This window comes from Chiloscyllium plagiosum, chromosome 3 (assembly GCF_004010195.1).
Source record: "Chiloscyllium plagiosum isolate BGI_BamShark_2017 chromosome 3, ASM401019v2, whole genome shotgun sequence".
NCBI lineage: Eukaryota > Metazoa > Chordata > Chondrichthyes > Orectolobiformes > Hemiscylliidae > Chiloscyllium > Chiloscyllium plagiosum.
The window spans coordinates 129037874-129056871 of NC_057712.1; the positions used below are offsets into that span (position 1 = coordinate 129037874).

The 18998-nt window shown below is 54.9% G+C and overlaps 1 protein-coding gene across 1 annotated transcript in view; it reads right to left on the reverse strand.

The window, feature by feature from the left end:
* Positions 1-18998, reverse strand: part of vav2 (vav 2 guanine nucleotide exchange factor) — a 182154-nt gene that overhangs the window by 81154 nt on the left and 82002 nt on the right. The window contains exons 3-6 of the mRNA XM_043675434.1: positions 10298-10356; positions 3439-3504; positions 839-941; positions 431-445 (exon numbers count right to left, since the gene is read on the reverse strand). Coding sequence (XP_043531369.1) covers positions 431-445; positions 839-941; positions 3439-3504; positions 10298-10356 — 243 coding nt within the window. The remainder of the gene's footprint in view (positions 1-430; positions 446-838; positions 942-3438; positions 3505-10297; positions 10357-18998) is intronic.

Sequence of the window (18998 nt, forward strand, 5' to 3'; positions counted from 1 at the left end):
GGGGTGAGGAGATGAGGGAGTGAGGAGACTGTGGGGTGAGGAGACAGGGGGTGAGGAGACTGTGGGGTGAGGAGTATGTATGGAGGGGCTGTGTGATGAGGAGGGTGAGGAGCGGGATGGAGGTGGTGAGGTGATAAGGGAGAGGGGGGTGTGTGGAGATAGGGAGTGCCCGTGGAAAGAAGACCGATTAGTGGGGGTAGGTGAGGAGGTGGAGGTGGTGAGGTAGTGAGGGGCAGATGGCACCAGGCTGGAGGAGACAGCCTTGAGTGATGTCACTGACCAATGGACCCAGAGTTATTTCCAATTTAATGCAACATTTCTGTAATGAAGCAAACTCTAAATTTCAACGTAATGGTTTAAGAAATGAGGATCCACGGGGAGTATGGAATGAGCAGGGGATTGGTCAGGGGAGACCGATTGTGTGTCTTACCTGCATGTACCTGACCTGCAGCATCGGAAAATCAAAGAGGTTTCAGTAAAATCGCAGCAGAAACACAGTTCATCCCAGAGCCTCCCTATCTCAAAGCAAATTGATACAGAGCCGTGCAATCCTTTGTCACAGAAATTACACACTTTCATCACCATTTAAATCTTTCTCAAACGCCAAGTAAGACGAGAAAACAGAACTTTACTTCATAGAGGACAGGAGGAGATGGAGGGCAGGAGAGCTGGCAGAAGGTGCAGAGATGCAATAGGAGTGTCAGGGTACAGTGACCACTGCATCCACCCCTGCCACCCCCAGGGGCGCCAGGTAAATACTCTGGGCTTTGAATGTGAGGCACTATCTGCTCTGGTGACCGGGTGACTGTGTGGGCAGTGCAGCAGTCTCTATGTTTACCATGGGTTGGCGAACTTCCACCTTGATGATGTCCTCGTAAATATCATCCCCATCGCTCTCACAAGGGACACAGTCATAGATATCATCTCCAACATCATGTTCACTAGGAGAAAAAAACACATCCAAAACATGAAGACCAAAATCACCAGAGACAAGAGGAAATGTCCAAGATCACGGCACGGGGATGGGTCAGAGAGCATGGGAAGGAAAGGGGGGGAAATCAGAGAACATGGTGGGGGACTCTGGCATCACAGTGGGGGTGTGGGCGAGGTGGTCCAAGAAACACTGGGAGGTGCACCAAAGGGAGCACCATGCTGTTTAATATGAGCAGCCAATACAATACACAAAGAGTCTGGGATAATGTGAGGTGAAAGGGATTTCAGAGACAGGCCCTGCACCCTGCACTGTCGGAGGGTCAGCGCTGAGTGAGTGCCGCACTGTCGGAGGGTCAGCGCTGAGGGAGTGCCGCACTGTCGGAGGGTCAGTGCTGAGGGAGTGCCACACTGTCGGAGGGTCAGTGCTGAGGGAGTGCCACACTGTCGGAGGGTCAAGGCTGAGGGAGTGCCACACTGTCGGAGGGTCAGTGCTGAGGGAGTGCCACACTGTCGGAGGGTCAGTGCTGAGGGAGTGCCACACTGTCGGAGGGTCAGTGCTGAGGGAGTGCCACACTGTCGGAGGGTCAGTGCTGAGGGAGTGCCACACTGTCGGAGGGTCAGTGCTGAGGGAGTGCCACACTGTCGGAGGGTCAGTGCTGAGGGAATGCCGCACTGTCGGAGGGTCAGTGCTGAGGGAGTGCCACACTGTCGGAGGGTCAGTGCTGAGGGAGTGCCGCACTGTCGGAGGGTCAGTGCTGAGGGAGTGGACACTGTCGGAGGGTCAATGCTGAGGGAGTGCCACACTGTCGGAGGGTCAGTGCTGAGGGAGTGCCACACTGTCGGAGGGTCAAGGCTGAGGGAGTGCCACACTGTCGGAGGGTCAGTGCTGAGGGAGTGCCACACTGTCGGAGGGTCAGTGCTGAGGGAGTGCTGCACTGTCAGAAGGTCAGCGCAGGGGAAAAACCGCACTGTCGGAGGGTCAGTGGTGAATACATCTATATCTATGGATTATGAAAAACTGGAACATTGAACCGCTTGGACATTTTTGGGTTGAGGAGATTTTATCTTGTGATTTCTTGGAAACAGTCAAAACATCAAAGAGAATCATGATCTGCTGTTTACTATCATCTTCACATTATTTAATGTCAACCATGAAACAATCATTGTCGGAAAAACTAGTCAGGTACACTAATGTCCTGTAGGAAAGGAAAGTGTTGGCTTACCTGGTCTGGCCTACATGTGACAATGCGGTTGATGCTAAACCATCCTCTGGGCAATTAGGTACAGGCAATAAATTGGGTACGGCTCCCACACACACAGACCATCACTGGGGTACAGCTCCCACACACACTGTCTCTCACTGGGGTACAGCTCCCACACACACAGACCCTCACTGGGGTACAGTCCCACACACACTGACTCTCACTGGGGTACAGCTCCCACACACACTGACTCTCACTGGGGTACGGCTCCCACACACACTGACTCTCACTGAGTACAGCTCCCACACTCACTGACTCTCACTGGGGTACGGCTCCCACACTCACTGACTCTCACTGGGGGACAGTCCCACACACACTGACTCTCACTGAGTACAGCTCCCACACACACTGACTCTCACTGAGTACAGCTCCCACACACACTGACTCTCACTGGGGTACGGTTCCCACACACACTGACTCTCACTGAGTACAGCTCCCACACACACTGACTCTCACTGGGGGACAGTCCCACACACACTGACTCTCACTGGGGTAAAGTCCCACACACACTGACTCTCACTGGGGTACAGCTCCCACATACACTGACTCTCACTGGGGGACAGTCCCACAGACACTGTCTCTCACTGGGGGACAGTCCCACAGACACTGACTCTCACTGGGGTACAGTCCCACACACACTGACTCTCACTGGGGTACACTCCCACATACACTGTCTCTCACTGGGGGACAGTCCCACAGACACTGACTCTCACTGGGGTACAGTCCCACACACACTGACTCTCACTGGGGTATGGCTCCCACACACACTGACTCTCACTGGGGTACAGCTCCCACACACACTGACTCTCACTGGGGTACAGTCCCACACACACGGACTCTCACTGGGGTACAGCTCTCACACACACTGACTCTCACTGGGGTACAGTCCGACACATACTGACTCTCACTGGGGTACACTCCCACACACACTGACTCTCACTGGGGTACAGTCCCACACACACTGACTCTCACTGGGATACAGAGTAGCTGTTTGATAGCTGGTCCCTTGGCAAATTTAGGAACTGTGGGTCTACAGTGAGTCGATGCCATTGACCAGTCTGGTAAAGCTGAGTGCTTATCTTCAGAGTATTTCAATAACTCAGACCCTTTACACCGGTGTGAGATTTAACCTGACAGCTGGATCCTTCCAGTCCCTGCCCTCATGTGCTCCTCCTTTCCTGTTGTACACTGATCATCTGAAAGGATGTCTTGGGTAAAGGATAACATTCATACTGAGACTCACTCTGCAAGTTCCTCCAGGCTGCGATAAACATCATCGTCCACTGCAGTCTCCTCTGAAGGAAAGGGCCTGAGAAACATGGACAAATCAACAGTGGTAAAAACGCAAACATCAATCTAACGCACCCTTCCATGAAAATGTTCCAGATTAATCAGCCTGGCTTAGAAAACCTTCAAACAGAAAAACACAAGAGCATTGTATGGCCTCTCAGACATACAGACAATCTGCACACAGTGTTTGCACAGACTATGTACACACTCTGTACACACAGCCCAAAAAAGGACCTTGAAGTGCAGGTAACGTTTGGTATGCTTTCCTTTATTGGTCAGAGTATCGAATACAGGAGTTGGGAGGTCATGTTGCAGCTGTACAGGGCATTGGTGAGGCCACTGTTGGAATATTGGGTGCAATTCTGGTTCTTGTTCCTATCGGAAAGATGTTGTGAAAATTGAAAGGGTTCAGAAAAGATTTCCAAGGATGTTGCCAGGGTTGGACGATCTGAGCTGTAGGGAGAGGCTGAACAGGCTGGGGCTGTTTTCATTGGAGCGCGGAGGCTGAGGGGTGACCTTAGAGAAGTTTATAAAATCATGAGGGGCATAGATAGGGTAAATAGACAAGGCCTTTTCCCTAGGGTGGGGAGTCCAGAACTAGAGGGCATAGGTTTAGGGTGAGAGGGGAAAGAAAAAGGGCAACGTTTTCAGGCAGAGCGTGGTGCGTGAATGGAATGAGTTGCCAGAGGATGTGGTGGAGGCTGGTACAATTACAACATTTAAGAGGCATCTGGATGGGTATATGAATAGGGAGGGTTTAGAGGGATATGGGCCAAGTGCTGGCAAATGGGACTACATTAGATTGGGATATCTGGTGGGCATGGATAGGTTGGATTGAAGGGTCTGTTTCCATGCTGTACATCTTGATGACTGTTTTGACTCTAAATGAAGAAGATGAGTAGGTGAGGTGAGGCTCCTAAGCCAGACAATCAGCAGCAGGAAACGGTGATAGCAGCAGAGTCTTGAGTATTGTTAAGGAAGGTGGTTTTGAAGTTATGATCATACCAGATTCTTGAATGGTGGAGCAGAGTCGGAATGTTCCAATCCTGCTCCGAGAATATGGAAACGAGCACCAACATCATCAGCTGTAAAGGCACCAAAACTACATCAAGGAATTCCCAGCCAAGCAATGCTAGAGAGAGGTCATCAGCAATATTCAAAACACTGACCCTCCGTCAGTGCGGCGCTCCCTCAGCACTGACCCTCCGACAGTGCGGCACTCCCTCAGCACTGATCCTCCGACAGTGCCCACTCCCTCAGCACTGACTCTCCGACGGTGCGGCGCTCCCTCAGCACTGACCCTCCGACAATGCGGCACTCCCTCAGCACTGACCCTCCGACAGTGCGGCACTCCCTCAGCACTGACTCTCCGACGGTGCGGCACTCCCTCAGCACTGACCCTCCGACAGTGCAGCACTCCCTCAGCACTGACCCTCCGACCGATCCCCCTCAGCGCTGGACCGCAGAGGGACCGATCCCCCTCAGCGCTGGACCGCAGAGGGACCGATCCCCCTCAGCGCTGGACCGCAGAGGGACCGATCCCCCTCAGCGCTGGACCGCAGAGGGACCGATCCCCCTCAGCGCTGGACCGCAGAGGGACCGATCCCCCTCAGCGCTGGACCGCAGAGGGACCGATCCCCCTCAGCGCTGGACCGCAGAGGGACCGATCCCCCTCAGCGCTGGACCGCAGAGGGACCGATCCCCCTCAGCGCTGGACCGCAGAGGGACCGATCCCCCTCAGCGCTGGACCGCAGAGGGACCGATCCCCCTCAGCGCTGGACCGCAGAGGGACCGATCCCCCTCAGCGCTGGACCGCAGAGGGACCGATCCCCCTCAGCGCTGGACCGCAGAGGGACCGATCCCCCTCAGCGCTGGACCGCAGAGGGACCGATCCCCCTCAGCGCTGGACCGCAGAGGGACCGATCCCCCTCAGCGCTGGACCGCAGAGGGACCGATCCCCCTCAGCGCTGGACCGCAGAGGGACCGATCCCCCTCAGCGCTGGACCGCAGAGGGACCGATCCCCCTCAGCGCTGGACCGCAGAGGGACCGATCCCCCTCAGCGCTGGACCGCAGAGGGACCGATCCCCCTCAGCGCTGGACCGCAGAGGGACCGATCCCCCTCAGCGCTGGACCGCAGAGGGACCGATCCCCCTCAGCGCTGGACCGCAGAGGGACCGATCCCCCTCAGCGCTGGACCGCAGAGGGACCGATCCCCCTCAGCGCTGGACCGCAGAGGGACCGATCCCCCTCAGCGCTGGACCGCAGAGGGACCGATCCCCCTCAGCGCTGGACCGCAGAGGGACCGATCCCCCTCAGCGCTGGACCGCAGAGGGACCGATCCCCCTCAGCGCTGGACCGCAGAGGGACCGATCCCCCTCAGCGCTGGACCGCAGAGGGACCGATCCCCCTCAGCGCTGGACCGCAGAGGGACCGATCCCCCTCAGCGCTGGACCGCAGAGGGACCGATCCCCCTCAGCGCTGGACCGCAGAGGGACCGATCCCCCTCAGCGCTGGACCGCAGAGGGACCGATCCCCCTCAGCGCTGGACCGCAGAGGGACCGATCCCCCTCAGCGCTGGACCGCAGAGGGACCGATCCCCCTCAGCGCTGGACCGCAGAGGGACCGATCCCCCTCAGCGCTGGACCGCAGAGGGACCGATCCCCCTCAGCGCTGGACCGCAGAGGGACCGATCCCCCTCAGCGCTGGACCGCAGAGGGACCGATCCCCCTCAGCGCTGGACCGCAGAGGGACCGATCCCCCTCAGCGCTGGACCGCAGAGGGACCGATCCCCCTCAGCGCTGGACCGCAGAGGGACCGATCCCCCTCAGCGCTGGACCGCAGAGGGACCGATCCCCCTCAGCGCTGGACCGCAGAGGGACCGATCCCCCTCAGCGCTGGACCGCAGAGGGACCGATCCCCCTCAGCGCTGGACCGCAGAGGGACCGATCCCCCTCAGCGCTGGACCGCAGAGGGACCGATCCCCCTCAGCGCTGGACCGCAGAGGGACCGATCCCCCTCAGCGCTGGACCGCAGAGGGACCGATCCCCCTCAGCGCTGGACCGCAGAGGGACCGATCCCCCTCAGCGCTGGACCGCAGAGGGACCGATCCCCCTCAGCGCTGGACCGCAGAGGGACCGATCCCCCTCAGCGCTGGACCGCAGAGGGACCGATCCCCCTCAGCGCTGGACCGCAGAGGGACCGATCCCCCTCAGCGCTGGACCGCAGAGGGACCGATCCCCCTCAGCGCTGGACCGCAGAGGGACCGATCCCCCTCAGCGCTGGACCGCAGAGGGACCGATCCCCCTCAGCGCTGGACCGCAGAGGGACCGATCCCCCTCAGCGCTGGACCGCAGAGGGACCGATCCCCCTCAGCGCTGGACCGCAGAGGGACCGATCCCCCTCAGCGCTGGACCGCAGAGGGACCGATCCCCCTCAGCGCTGGACCGCAGAGGGACCGATCCCCCTCAGCGCTGGACCGCAGAGGGACCGATCCCCCTCAGCGCTGGACCGCAGAGGGACCGATCCCCCTCAGCGCTGGACCGCAGAGGGACCGATCCCCCTCAGCGCTGGACCGCAGAGGGACCGATCCCCCTCAGCGCTGGACCGCAGAGGGACCGATCCCCCTCAGCGCTGGACCGCAGAGGGACCGATCCCCCTCAGCGCTGGACCGCAGAGGGACCGATCCCCCTCAGCGCTGGACCGCAGAGGGACCGATCCCCCTCAGCGCTGGACCGCAGAGGGACCGATCCCCCTCAGCGCTGGACCGCAGAGGGACCGATCCCCCTCAGCGCTGGACCGCAGAGGGACCGATCCCCCTCAGCGCTGGACCGCAGAGGGACCGATCCCCCTCAGCGCTGGACCGCAGAGGGACCGATCCCCCTCAGCGCTGGACCGCAGAGGGACCGATCCCCCTCAGCGCTGGACCGCAGAGGGACCGATCCCCCTCAGCGCTGGACCGCAGAGGGACCGATCCCCCTCAGCGCTGGACCGCAGAGGGACCGATCCCCCTCAGCGCTGGACCGCAGAGGGACCGATCCCCCTCAGCGCTGGACCGCAGAGGGACCGATCCCCCTCAGCGCTGGACCGCAGAGGGACCGATCCCCCTCAGCGCTGGACCGCAGAGGGACCGATCCCCCTCAGCGCTGGACCGCAGAGGGACCGATCCCCCTCAGCGCTGGACCGCAGAGGGACCGATCCCCCTCAGCGCTGGACCGCAGAGGGACCGATCCCCCTCAGCGCTGGACCGCAGAGGGACCGATCCCCCTCAGCGCTGGACCGCAGAGGGACCGATCCCCCTCAGCGCTGGACCGCAGAGGGACCGATCCCCCTCAGCGCTGGACCGCAGAGGGACCGATCCCCCTCAGCGCTGGACCGCAGAGGGACCGATCCCCCTCAGCGCTGGACCGCAGAGGGACCGATCCCCCTCAGCGCTGGACCGCAGAGGGACCGATCCCCCTCAGCGCTGGACCGCAGAGGGACCGATCCCCCTCAGCGCTGGACCGCAGAGGGACCGATCCCCCTCAGCGCTGGACCGCAGAGGGACCGATCCCCCTCAGCGCTGGACCGCAGAGGGACCGATCCCCCTCAGCGCTGGACCGCTGAAGGACCGATCCCCCTCAGCGCTGGACCGCTGAAGGACCGATCCCCCTCAGCGCTGGACCGCTGAAGGACCGATCCCCCTCAGCGCTGGACCGCTGAAGGACCGATCCCCCTCAGCGCTGGACCGCAGGGGGACCGATCCCCCTCAACGCTGGACCGCAGAGGGACCGATCCCCCTCAGCGCTGGACCGCAGAGGGACCGATCCCCCTCAGCGCTGGACCGCAGAGGGACCGATCCCCCTCAGCGCTGGACCGCAGAGGGACCGATCCCCCTCAGCGCTGGACCGCAGAGGGACCGATCCCCCTCAGCGCTGGACCGCAGAGGGACCGATCCCCCTCAGCGCTGGACCGCAGAGGGACCGATCCCCCTCAGCGCTGGACCGCAGAGGGACCGATCCCCCTCAGCGCTGGACCGCAGAGGGACCGATCCCCCTCAGCGCTGGACCGCAGAGGGACCGATCCCCCTCAGCGCTGGACCGCAGAGGGACCGATCCCCCTCAGCGCTGGACCGCAGAGGGACCGATCCCCCTCAGCGCTGGACCGCAGAGGGACCGATCCCCCTCAGCGCTGGACCGCAGAGGGACCGATCCCCCTCAGCGCTGGACCGCTGAAGGACCGATCCCCCTCAGCGCTGGACCGCTGAAGGACCAATCCCCCTCAGCGCTGGACCGCTGAAGGACCGATCCCCCTCAGCGCTGGACCGCAGAGGGACCGATCCCCCTCAGCACTAAGCCGAGGGACCGATCCCCCTCAGCGCTGGACCGAGGGACCGATTCCCCCTTAGCGCTAGACTGAGGGACCCATCCCCCTTAGCACTAGACCAAGGGACCGATCTCCCTCAATGCCTTAACTTACAGCAAGGGGCAGCATGGTGACTCAGGTGGCGAGCATTGCTGCCTCACAGCACCAGGGATCTGGGTTCCATTCCTGCCTCGGGTGACTGTCTGTGTGGAGTTTGCACATTCTCCCAGTGTCTGCGTGGGTTTCCTCCAGGTACTCCAGTTTCCTTCCTCAGTCCAAAGATGTGCAGGTTAGGTGAATTGGTCATGCTAAATTGCCCACAGTGTTAGGTGCATTAGTCAGAGTGAAATGGGTCTGGGTGGGTTACTCTTCGGAGGGTCAGTGTGGACGTGATGGGCTGAAGAGCCTGTTTCCACACTGTAGGGAATTGAATCTAATCTGAATGTATTGATCAAACTGTCATTCTGCAATCTTTCCATTTTCTGTCCTCAAACAAAAGATAACTAAATCAGAAGTATCCAATATGCCTTTGTTAAAGAGGTGTCTTTGTGACTAGTCAAAATATTCAACTTGATAAAGTTAATAACAAGTGGGTGTCTTTGACTGTTGTCTGCTTGGATTTCCAGAAGACATTGGATATAGTTTTACACGAGGAGTGACTTTGATAAATGTGAGAAAGCAAAGAGTTGGCAGGGTGGGGCATCAATGAGTAAGCGGAGATCGAGACTGGGGGGGTTGGGAATGTTTTCTGGTTGTACAATGTGATTACACATGCCCCTCCAGATTTCAATTGTGCAGCAAATCTATCAATGACTCCAGTGAAGGAATAAATACTCCTATACCCAGCCTTGCTGTAGGTTGTAAGGTATCTCAAAATATTTGCAGTCCCACACACTCAGACCTGTTATGTTGCTGCATCAGTAGAGGTAGAGAGATAAACATCATCTGCACCTCTCGCTGCAGTGATTAGAATGAGGGCCAGGTGGATTACATTGAGTGTAAGATCCTTGACTTGTTAACCCAACCCAATCAGGGAGCCCTGGCTGACAGAGGTAAACATAGATTCAGAAGGTCTCCTCATTCTATGGACTGGCTCTGAGCTGGCTGGTCAGAGGCCATAGGTGAAAGTGAGGACTGCAGATGCTGGAGATCAGAGTCGAGAGTGTGGTGCTGGAAAAGCACAGCAGGTCAGGCAGCATCCGAGCAGCAGGAGTCGATATTTCGGGCCAGAGCCCTTCATCAGGTCAGAGCCCGTGTACTGCATACAATAAATAAAAGGTTTCTCTGTGGAGTGATTTTACTCACATTATCAGAATAATCACCTCACTCACACTGGCACAGGCAGTGTAGGCAAACCTCCTCGAGGCTGATATTTACAACTGTTATTGATTGAAAACACAGCAAGCAGAAATAGTGCTTTAAATATTCACTTAGCTCATGCAAAGGGAATGGAATGCATTGCCGTGGTTACCTGATGCCTTTGCCCTGGACAGCAGCATGATGGGAAATTCTGGAGATAGCGGAGATAACCTACAGAGAGAAACCAGAGGGGTTAAAGTGAGAGCCACGTTATAGAACCGCCAGAATCCTCTCCAACAGCTGAATGTGACGGGGAGTTGGGGAGTGTCTCCAATCTCAGCCAGACCCCTGATCCCTTTTCACAGCCAGACCAGATTCCCCATTGATTGAGGGATGAGGGGTCCCACCCACAGCCCAGCACCATCCTGGTCATAACCTGTCAGTCTCACGTGTACTGGGTATAATAAACAAAGGTGTCATTTGATGAGAACATGTGTGTGTGGGGAGCTGGAATCACCTCAACTGTAAGACTCTGGGCTCTCCTGTCTGTCATTCCCTCTCTACAGTTTCCTGTGTGCACCATCCCTCTGTCCCTCTATGGCCTAACCCTGACCCTATTATCCTAACCTTACCCTAACCCTGACCCTGAGCCTATCACCCTAACCTTAACCCTAACCCTGACCCTGACCCTCTCCTCCTCCCCTCATGTTCCCCCCGAAGCCTATATTCCTGATTAAGCCCAAGGGATAGTGCCTGCCCTGCGAATGATCATCCACTTTGTCAGGGAGCTGGGATGAAGTTCACACTGCTTTGTAATTCTTACAAATAACAACACATAACACTGCACATAACAACATTCTGCATTCTTATAGTGTCGGTAACATCTACCTTCCCAGGAAGTTTTGAAATATTGTTTTGCGTAAGGACACCAAAAGAGATACTTGGAACAGGAGACAAAGAGCTCGCTTCGAGGTAGGTTTGCAGGAGCCATACTTTCTTAAAATGCAGCAAGACTACAAAATGTTGCAATAAACGTCCTTAATTTGGGATAGTTGTATGTAAATCGCAAAAAATCTAGCATTCAAATTCAGTGGGTAATAAGGAAGACGAATAGAATACTGCCCTTCATTTCAAAGAGAATGGAGTTTAAAAATAGGGAATTCCTGTGAAAACTATAAAAAGCATTAGTCAGGCAACAGCTAGGGGTTGTCGGGAAAAGGTTTGATGAGCTGATCCCAGGTATGGAGGGACAGTGTTATGAGGAAAGGTGCAGTTTATGGGGTTGTACTCAGTGTTTAGTAGAACAGGAGGCAACCTTATTGAAACATATAAAGATTCTTTAGGAGCTTGACAGGGCACATGTTGAAGGGGTCTCAGACCACAGGACAGAATCTCTAGAGTAAGTAGTTGCCCATTTAAAACAGATGAGGAGGAATTTCTTCTCTCAGAGAGGAATGAATCTGTCTAGCACCACAGTGGGCTGTGAATGCTGTGTTACCAAGGTTCAGTTAGATAGATCTTCAATCAGTAAAGGAAGTAAGGATTATGGGGACACTGCAGGGAAATGGTAAGAAGGAAATAACCACATTGAGGAACTTTAACTTGAAGGTGCCGCTGGGCAGAATGGACAGTGTCTCACTCCTTCTCCAGGTCTAAATGGTGAAACCCAGATAGAAGGTCGGATAATTTCAACAAGATGCTATGAAGATAGAGATACTGGTTGGCGGGTGAGGAGAAGCTGAGGGATATAAGGACAAACAGAGTCACATCACTCAGAATCACCACAGAAAGAGACAGCTGGACAGAAATCACAAGGACAGTTGCAGATTTTGACTCTGCTGTGAATGATCAGCAAAAAACAGCCCAATATCATACAGTAAAATAGCAGCAAATGGAGAGAGTAAAGGCAAAGAGATTAGTTAGGGACAGATTGTAATGGTTTGGTCATCTGTTAGAGAGAGGGGAAGTGAGAGGGGTGCTGAATGGGATGCTGCTGGGCAATGGTGAGTTGGGGGGGGAGGGGGCACAGCGTGAAGGGGCAGGGACCGGGAGTGAAGATATCCAGTTAAGATAAAACTGGCAGTTTCTGAGAGATGGAAAGTTGTCCCGATCAGATTACTTACAGTGTAGAAACAGGCCCTTCGGCCCATAAGTCCATACCGACCCTCCGAAGAGCAACCCACCCAGACCCATTCCGCTACATTTACCCCTTCACCCGACACTACAGGCAACTGTGGGCTGCTGGTAGCGGAGAGCCCAATTATTGCCCCATTTCATGCCCAAAAACTCCAACCCTGGCATTCACACATCATGTGCCCTGGAGCACAATTCAGACATTTCATGCAGTGTCAGTAAAAAGGTGAAGCTGCGATTGGCAGGATCAGAGTGCAGTGCCGTCAGGACTCAGCCAGCAGAAACTGTGACAGGAGTAACAGTGCAATCTGGAAGGCAGTGTCTGGACTCAGGCTTAAACTGAATTAGCAGCTGACAAAAGGATTATTACGACACTGTCTGGCTGCAACAGCTGAAATAATCACCTTGCACAGCAGCCTGATCTCCCCAGTTCTCTCCTCACATGAATGAGATGGAGAAAAGGTTACACTGGCTTCTCCTGTTTGAATTCCGGCCACTGTCTCCTCAATGTAGGGTCTCAGCAAAAACCACACAAACCAGTGAGAAAACAGTCTTCATTCCATTTCAATGACAATAAGAAAGCTGTGCCACACACTCAATCGATTCATCAGTTTGGGTTCCACCACGGTCAATTGGATCCAGACCGCATCACAGGTTTGGTCCTGACGGACAAAAGAACCAAATCCCACATCAGAGACAACCATGACTGTACTTCACAAAGACTGGCATCAAGGGATCCAAGCAAAACTGGAATCCTGTGAAGGGTGTACCTTCTGTGGATCGAGTCATACACTTGGTGAAACAGGATGGTTTTGGTTGTTGGAGGTCAGTTATCTCAGCTCCAGGACATTGCTGCAGGAGTTCCTCAGGGTAGTGTCCTCGGCCCAACCATCTTTAGCTACTTCACCAATGACCTTTCCTCCATCATAAGGTCAGAAGTGCGGATATTTGCTGATAACTGCTGAATATTCAATACCAGTAGTAATTTCTAAGATACTGAAGAAGTCCATGTTCAGGCTTGGACCCCCCACCCTTCAATGGCGAATCTGGTCTGGCTGCCACAACACATCAGAACCATCTCAAACCAGAGTCTGACCATCATCACTTTTCAGTGTTACTATCACTGAATCTCTCACTATCAACATCCTGGAGATTACCATTGTCCAAAAACTGAGCTGGATTCATCCCAAAAACACAGTGGCAACAAGATCAGGTCAGAGGCTAGGAATACCGCAGGGAGTCACTCATCTCCTGACTCCCCAAGTCTTGTCCATCGGTGGGCAGCACGGTGGCACAGTGGTTAGCACTGCTGCCTCACAGCGCCAGAGACCCGGGTTCAATTCCCGCCTCAGACGACTGACTGTGTGGAGTTTGTGGACCCGTGTCTGCGTGGGTTTCCTCCGGGTGCTCCGGTTTCCTCCCACCATCCAAAGATGTGCAGGTCAGGTGAATTGGCCATACTAAAATGCCTGTAGTGTAGTGGGCGGCACGATGACACAGTGGTTAGCACTGCTGCCTCACAGCGCCAGAGACCCGGGTTCAATTCCCGCCTCAGGTGACTGACTGTGTGGAGTTTGCACGTTCTCCCCGTGTCTGTGTGGGTTTCCTCCGGGTGCTCCGGTTTCCTCCCACAGTCCAAAAACATGCAGGTCAGGTGAATTGGCCATGCTAAATTGCCCGTAGTGTTAGGTAAGGGGTAAATGTAGGGGTATGGGTGGGTTGCGCTTCGGCGGGTCGGTGTGGACTTGTTGGGCCGAAGGGCCTGTTTCCACATGAAGTAATCTAATCTAATCTAATCTAATCTCCATTCCTTCACCGTCACTGAGTCACGATCCTGGAATTCCTTCCCCGAGGGCATAGTGGGTGAACACACAACTCAAAGAATGCAGTAGATCAGGCACTGGAAATTCATGGTTCAGATTACACTTCACAAACCCGAGAACATAGGCTGATACACACAGGGTCAGTGCTGAGGGAGTGCCACACTGTCGGAGGGTCAGTGCTGAGGGGAGGGAGTGCCACACTGTCGGAGGGTCAGTGCTGAGGGAGTGCCACACTGTCGGAGGGTCAGTGATGAGGGAGTGCCACACTGGCAGAGGGTCAGCACTGAGGGAGTGGGCACTGTCAGAGGGTCAGTGCTGAGGGAGTGCAGCACTGTCGGAGGGTCAGTGCTGAGGGAGTGCCGCACTGTCGGAGGGTCAGTGATGAGGGGGTGCCGTACTGTTGGAGGGTCAGCGCTGCGAGAGTGCCGCACTGTTGGAGGGTCAGCGCTGCGGGAGTGGGCGCTGTCGGAGGGTCACTGCTGAGGGAGTGCCGCACTGTCGGAGGGTCAGCGTTGAGGGAGTGGGCGCAGTGTCGGAGTGGGCGCTGTCGGAGGGTCAGTGCTGAGGGAGTGGGCGCTGTCGGAAGGTCAGCCCTGAGGGAGTGCCGTGCTGTCGGAGGGTCAGCCCTGAGGGAGTGCCGTGCTGTCGGAGGGTCAGTGCTGAGGGAGTGCTGCACTGTCGGAGGGTCAGTGCTGAGGGAGTGCTGCACTGTCGGAGGGTCAGTGCTGAGGGAGTGCCGCACTGTCAGAGGGTCAGTGCTGAGGGAGTGGGCACTGTCGGAGGGTCAGTGCTGAGGGAGTGCCGCACTGTTGGACGGTCAGCACTGAGGGAGTGGGCATTGTCACAGGATCAGTGCTGAGGGAGTGGGCACTGTCAGAGGGTCAGTGCTGAGGGAGTGGGCACTGTCGGAAGGTCAGCGCTGAAGGAGTGCCGCACATCGGAGGGTCAGTGCTGAGGGAGTGGGCACTGTCGGAAGGTCAGCGCTGAAGGAGTGCCGCACTTTTGTAGTTATTGTCCTTCCAATGAAGCTGTGTCTGCTCTTTACAGTGAGGTATAAGAACCTAATTGAGACTGAACTCTGAGCTTGGGGGTGTTTACTCCCTGGTGTCCTATTGTGATAATTATCTTATTTTAAATTCATTTTTTCTCCCTGGTGTCGCTGGCTGGGCCCAGCCTTTTATTGTCTGCCTCTCGTTGCTCGAGAATGTGGAAGAGAGCAGTTTTCTTGAATCGCTGCAGTCTACCAGCTGTGGGTTGACACACAATGCCCTTGGGAAATAATTCCAGGATTTTGACCCAGTGACTCTGAAGGAACTGCAATTTCAGTCAGGATGGTGAGTGGCACGGAGGGGAACTTGCAGGGGGTGGTGTTCCCCTGTATCTGCTGCCCCTTGTCCTTCCAGATGGAAGTGTCCATGGGTTTGGAAGGTGCTGTGTGAGGATCTTCGGTGAATTTCTGCAGTGTGTCTTGTTGATAGCACACACTGCTGCGAGTGAGTATCAGTGGCAGAGGGAGTGGATGTTTGTGGATGTGGTGCCAATCAAGCAGCTGCTTTGTCCTGGATGGTGTCAAGCTTCCAGAGTGTTGTTAGAGCTGCCCCCATCCAGGCAAGTGGGGAGCATTCTGTCACACTCCTGACTTGTGCCTTGGAGATAGTGGACAGAGTTTGGGAAGTCAGCAGGTCAGTTACTCACTGCAGTATCCCTAGCCTCTGACCTGCTCTTGTAGCCAATGTGTTTATGTGATGAGTCTAGTGGAGTTTCTGGTCAATGTTAACCCCCAGGACATTGACACTGGGGAATTCAGTGATGGTAACACCACTGAATGTCAAGGGATGGGAGTAAGATTGCCTCTTATTGGTGATGATCATAACGTGGCATGTGCAGGGCACGGACGTTACTTGCCACTTGTCAGGCCAAACCTGGACATTGTCCAAATGCAACAAGATCTGGACACAGACTGCTTCAGTATCTGAGTCATTGTGCAGTTATCAGTGAACATCTCCACTTCTAACCTTATGATGGTGGGTAAGTCATTGATGAAGCAGCTGAAGATGGTTGGGCCTAGGACACTACCCTGAGGAACTCCCGCAGAGATGTCCTGGAGCTGAGATGACTGACCTCCAACAACCACAACATCTTTGTATCTGCTGGATATGACTAACCACCAGAGAATTTGCCTCAGCTTCCCACTGACTCCAGTTTTGCTCGGGCTCCTTGATGCTATTCTCTGTCAAATGCAGCCTTGATGTCAAAGGTTGTCCCTCTCCCCTCCCCTCTGGCATTCAGCTCTTTTGTCCATGTTTGACCCAAGGCTGGAATGAGGTCAGGAGCTGAGTGGCCCTGGGGGAATCCAAACTGGGTGTGAGTAAGCAGATGCTGCTTCATCGCACCTTCTATCATGTTACTGATGATGGAGCAGTAACTGGCTGGATTGCATTTGTCCTGCTTTTTCTGTAGAGGACATACCTGGACAATTTCCCACATTGTCAGGGAGATACCAGCTTCATAGCAATGAAGGAGGTGACCATCTTATCATCACCAAGTGTGTCTCAGGACCCTTCCCACCCCCATTCCTTCTCTTCTCAAGTCTCCTGTCAGTTGATCATGAAGTCAAATGCTCACATTACAGAAGAGGCATTACTGTAGAAAAGACCCAACAGTTTCTCTGTACACGGAGATCTGTATTTATACAGAATGAGGCAATTTCTGCACAATGGCAAAAATAATCAAGAGCAGTAAAACAGCTGAAAGAGGGATATCGCCTAATAAACTAAATCCCACCACGAATACTGCACCTGCATAACAGCCCCCCCCCCCAACACCCCTTTGCGTGGCTGATGAGCCTGATTGTGAAGTCACAACAACACCACATCTGGCACGTGTTTTCAGAAGGTGGAACTGGACCTCGGCCTTTCGTTCGTTGGTAATCCTTTCTCTGGTTCATTTCCCATACTTCCTCTGGTTGCCTGGTATTCTGAAAGTACTGCATCTGTATTTGTCCTTATAGTGAGAGTCAGTGTGTGTGGGAGCCGTACCCCAGTGACAGCCATTGTGTGTTGGAGCCGTACCCCAGTGAGGGTCAGTGTGTGGGAGCTATACCCCAGTGAGAGTCAGTGTGTGTGGGACTGTACCCCAGTGAGAGTCAGTGTGTGTGGGACTGTACCCCAGTGACAGCCAGTGTGTGTTGGAGCCGTACCCCAGTGAGAGTCAGTGTGTGGGAGCTATACCCCAGTGAGAGTCAGTGTGTGTGGGACTGTGCCCCAGTGAGAGTCAGTGTGTGTGGGACTGTACCCCAGTGAGAGCCAGTGTGTGTTGGAGCCATACCCCAGTGAGAGTCAATGTGTGGGAGCTATACCCCAGTGAGAGTCAATGTGTGTGGGACTGTACCCCAGTGAGAATCAGTGTGTGTGGGAGCTGTACCCCAGTGAGAGTCAGTGTGTGTGGGAGCTGTACCCCAGTGACAGCCAGTGTGTGTTGGAGCCGTACCCCAGAGAGAGTCAGTGTGTGTGGGACATACCCCAGTGAGAGTCAGTGTGTGTGGGACTGTACCCCAGTGAGAGTCAGTGTGTGTGGGAGCTGTACCCCAGTGAGAGTCAGTATGTGTGGGACTGTAGCCCAGTGAGAGTCAGTGTGCTCTATCAGCATTCCTGTCTCAGTCAGGTGCAAATCCCACGGCAGGAAGCAATAATGCAGCTCTGGCCTGTCACTCCTAGTGATATTCGAATGGGAGGCTGTACTGTTGAATATGCAGTCTTTCAAATCAGATGTTAAACCCAAACCTCAGTTACCAGGTTGGATTGTTATCTCTGTCAAACCTCAAACGTTGAAACACAAAGCATCAACACGAAGCCTGGCTCTTGTGTTGTTGTTTGTGGATGGTTGCTGTGTGCAAGTTGGCTGTATTGTTCTCTACATTACAACTGTGTGCTCAAAGTATTTCATGATTTATAAAACACACAGACACAGCTGGTGATTAAAGCACTTTATAAATCAAACTCTATATGTTCAAAAGTTCTTGGATGGGTATGTATCATTATCTGGGCTGGTATATACAGCAATGCCCTCAGTGCTGTGTGTCTGGAGTCAAAGGCAGGCCACACCAGGTGTGGGAGTTTGACCTCAAGTCCCCAGAGTCTTAACCCGAGGACCTGGATTTCCCAAACCGTGACAATATGACGATGCCAACATTCCACCACCCCACCCCCTCCCGGCCCGACCCCGACCCTGACCCCGGGTTTGTCAGAATGTGATCAGTGCACATCAGAATCAGCACAGCAACTCATTATCAGAAGAGACGCATAAGCAGCTGGGAGCTGATGTATCCTAAAGATATATCACTGTATCAGCACTTCCTACAATTCGGGAAAGAGATTTTTTTTCTCTCTTTCAGATTATTGAGGTCTGCTAGCTGGAGGTGGTCAGTGTAACGGTGTATTCATGGGTGGCAGACACACTGACGCTCACTGGGCTATGGCCCCAACAGCACTCACCTTTCCTGGATATATTGTCCCCCCCACCCTCCTCTCAGGCACTCCCCTTCCCAGCAGCCCCCATTCCCTCTGTGAAGGAACAGCTTTTGTTTTTACAGCTGGAAGCTCTCACTTTCACATGTTGGAGAAAAATTAATCTTTTTTTGGCAAAGCAAGATCCTTTTTGGAGGAATCTCTGCCTCTTTGTAACTAAGTCTTGAGCAACAGGAATATTCTAACAGCAGAAGGGGGAGGGAGAGGGAGAGAAGGAGAAGGGGAGAGATAGTGGGAGGAGGGGAACAGGAAGAGGGGAATAGGAGTCAGAGAGCGAGCGAAAGAAAGAGAGAGCGAGAAAGAAAGAGAGAAAGAGAGAGGGGGAGAGAGAGAGCGCGAGAGAGCGCGAGAGAGCGCGAGAGAGCGCGAGAGAGCGCGAGAGGGCGCGAAA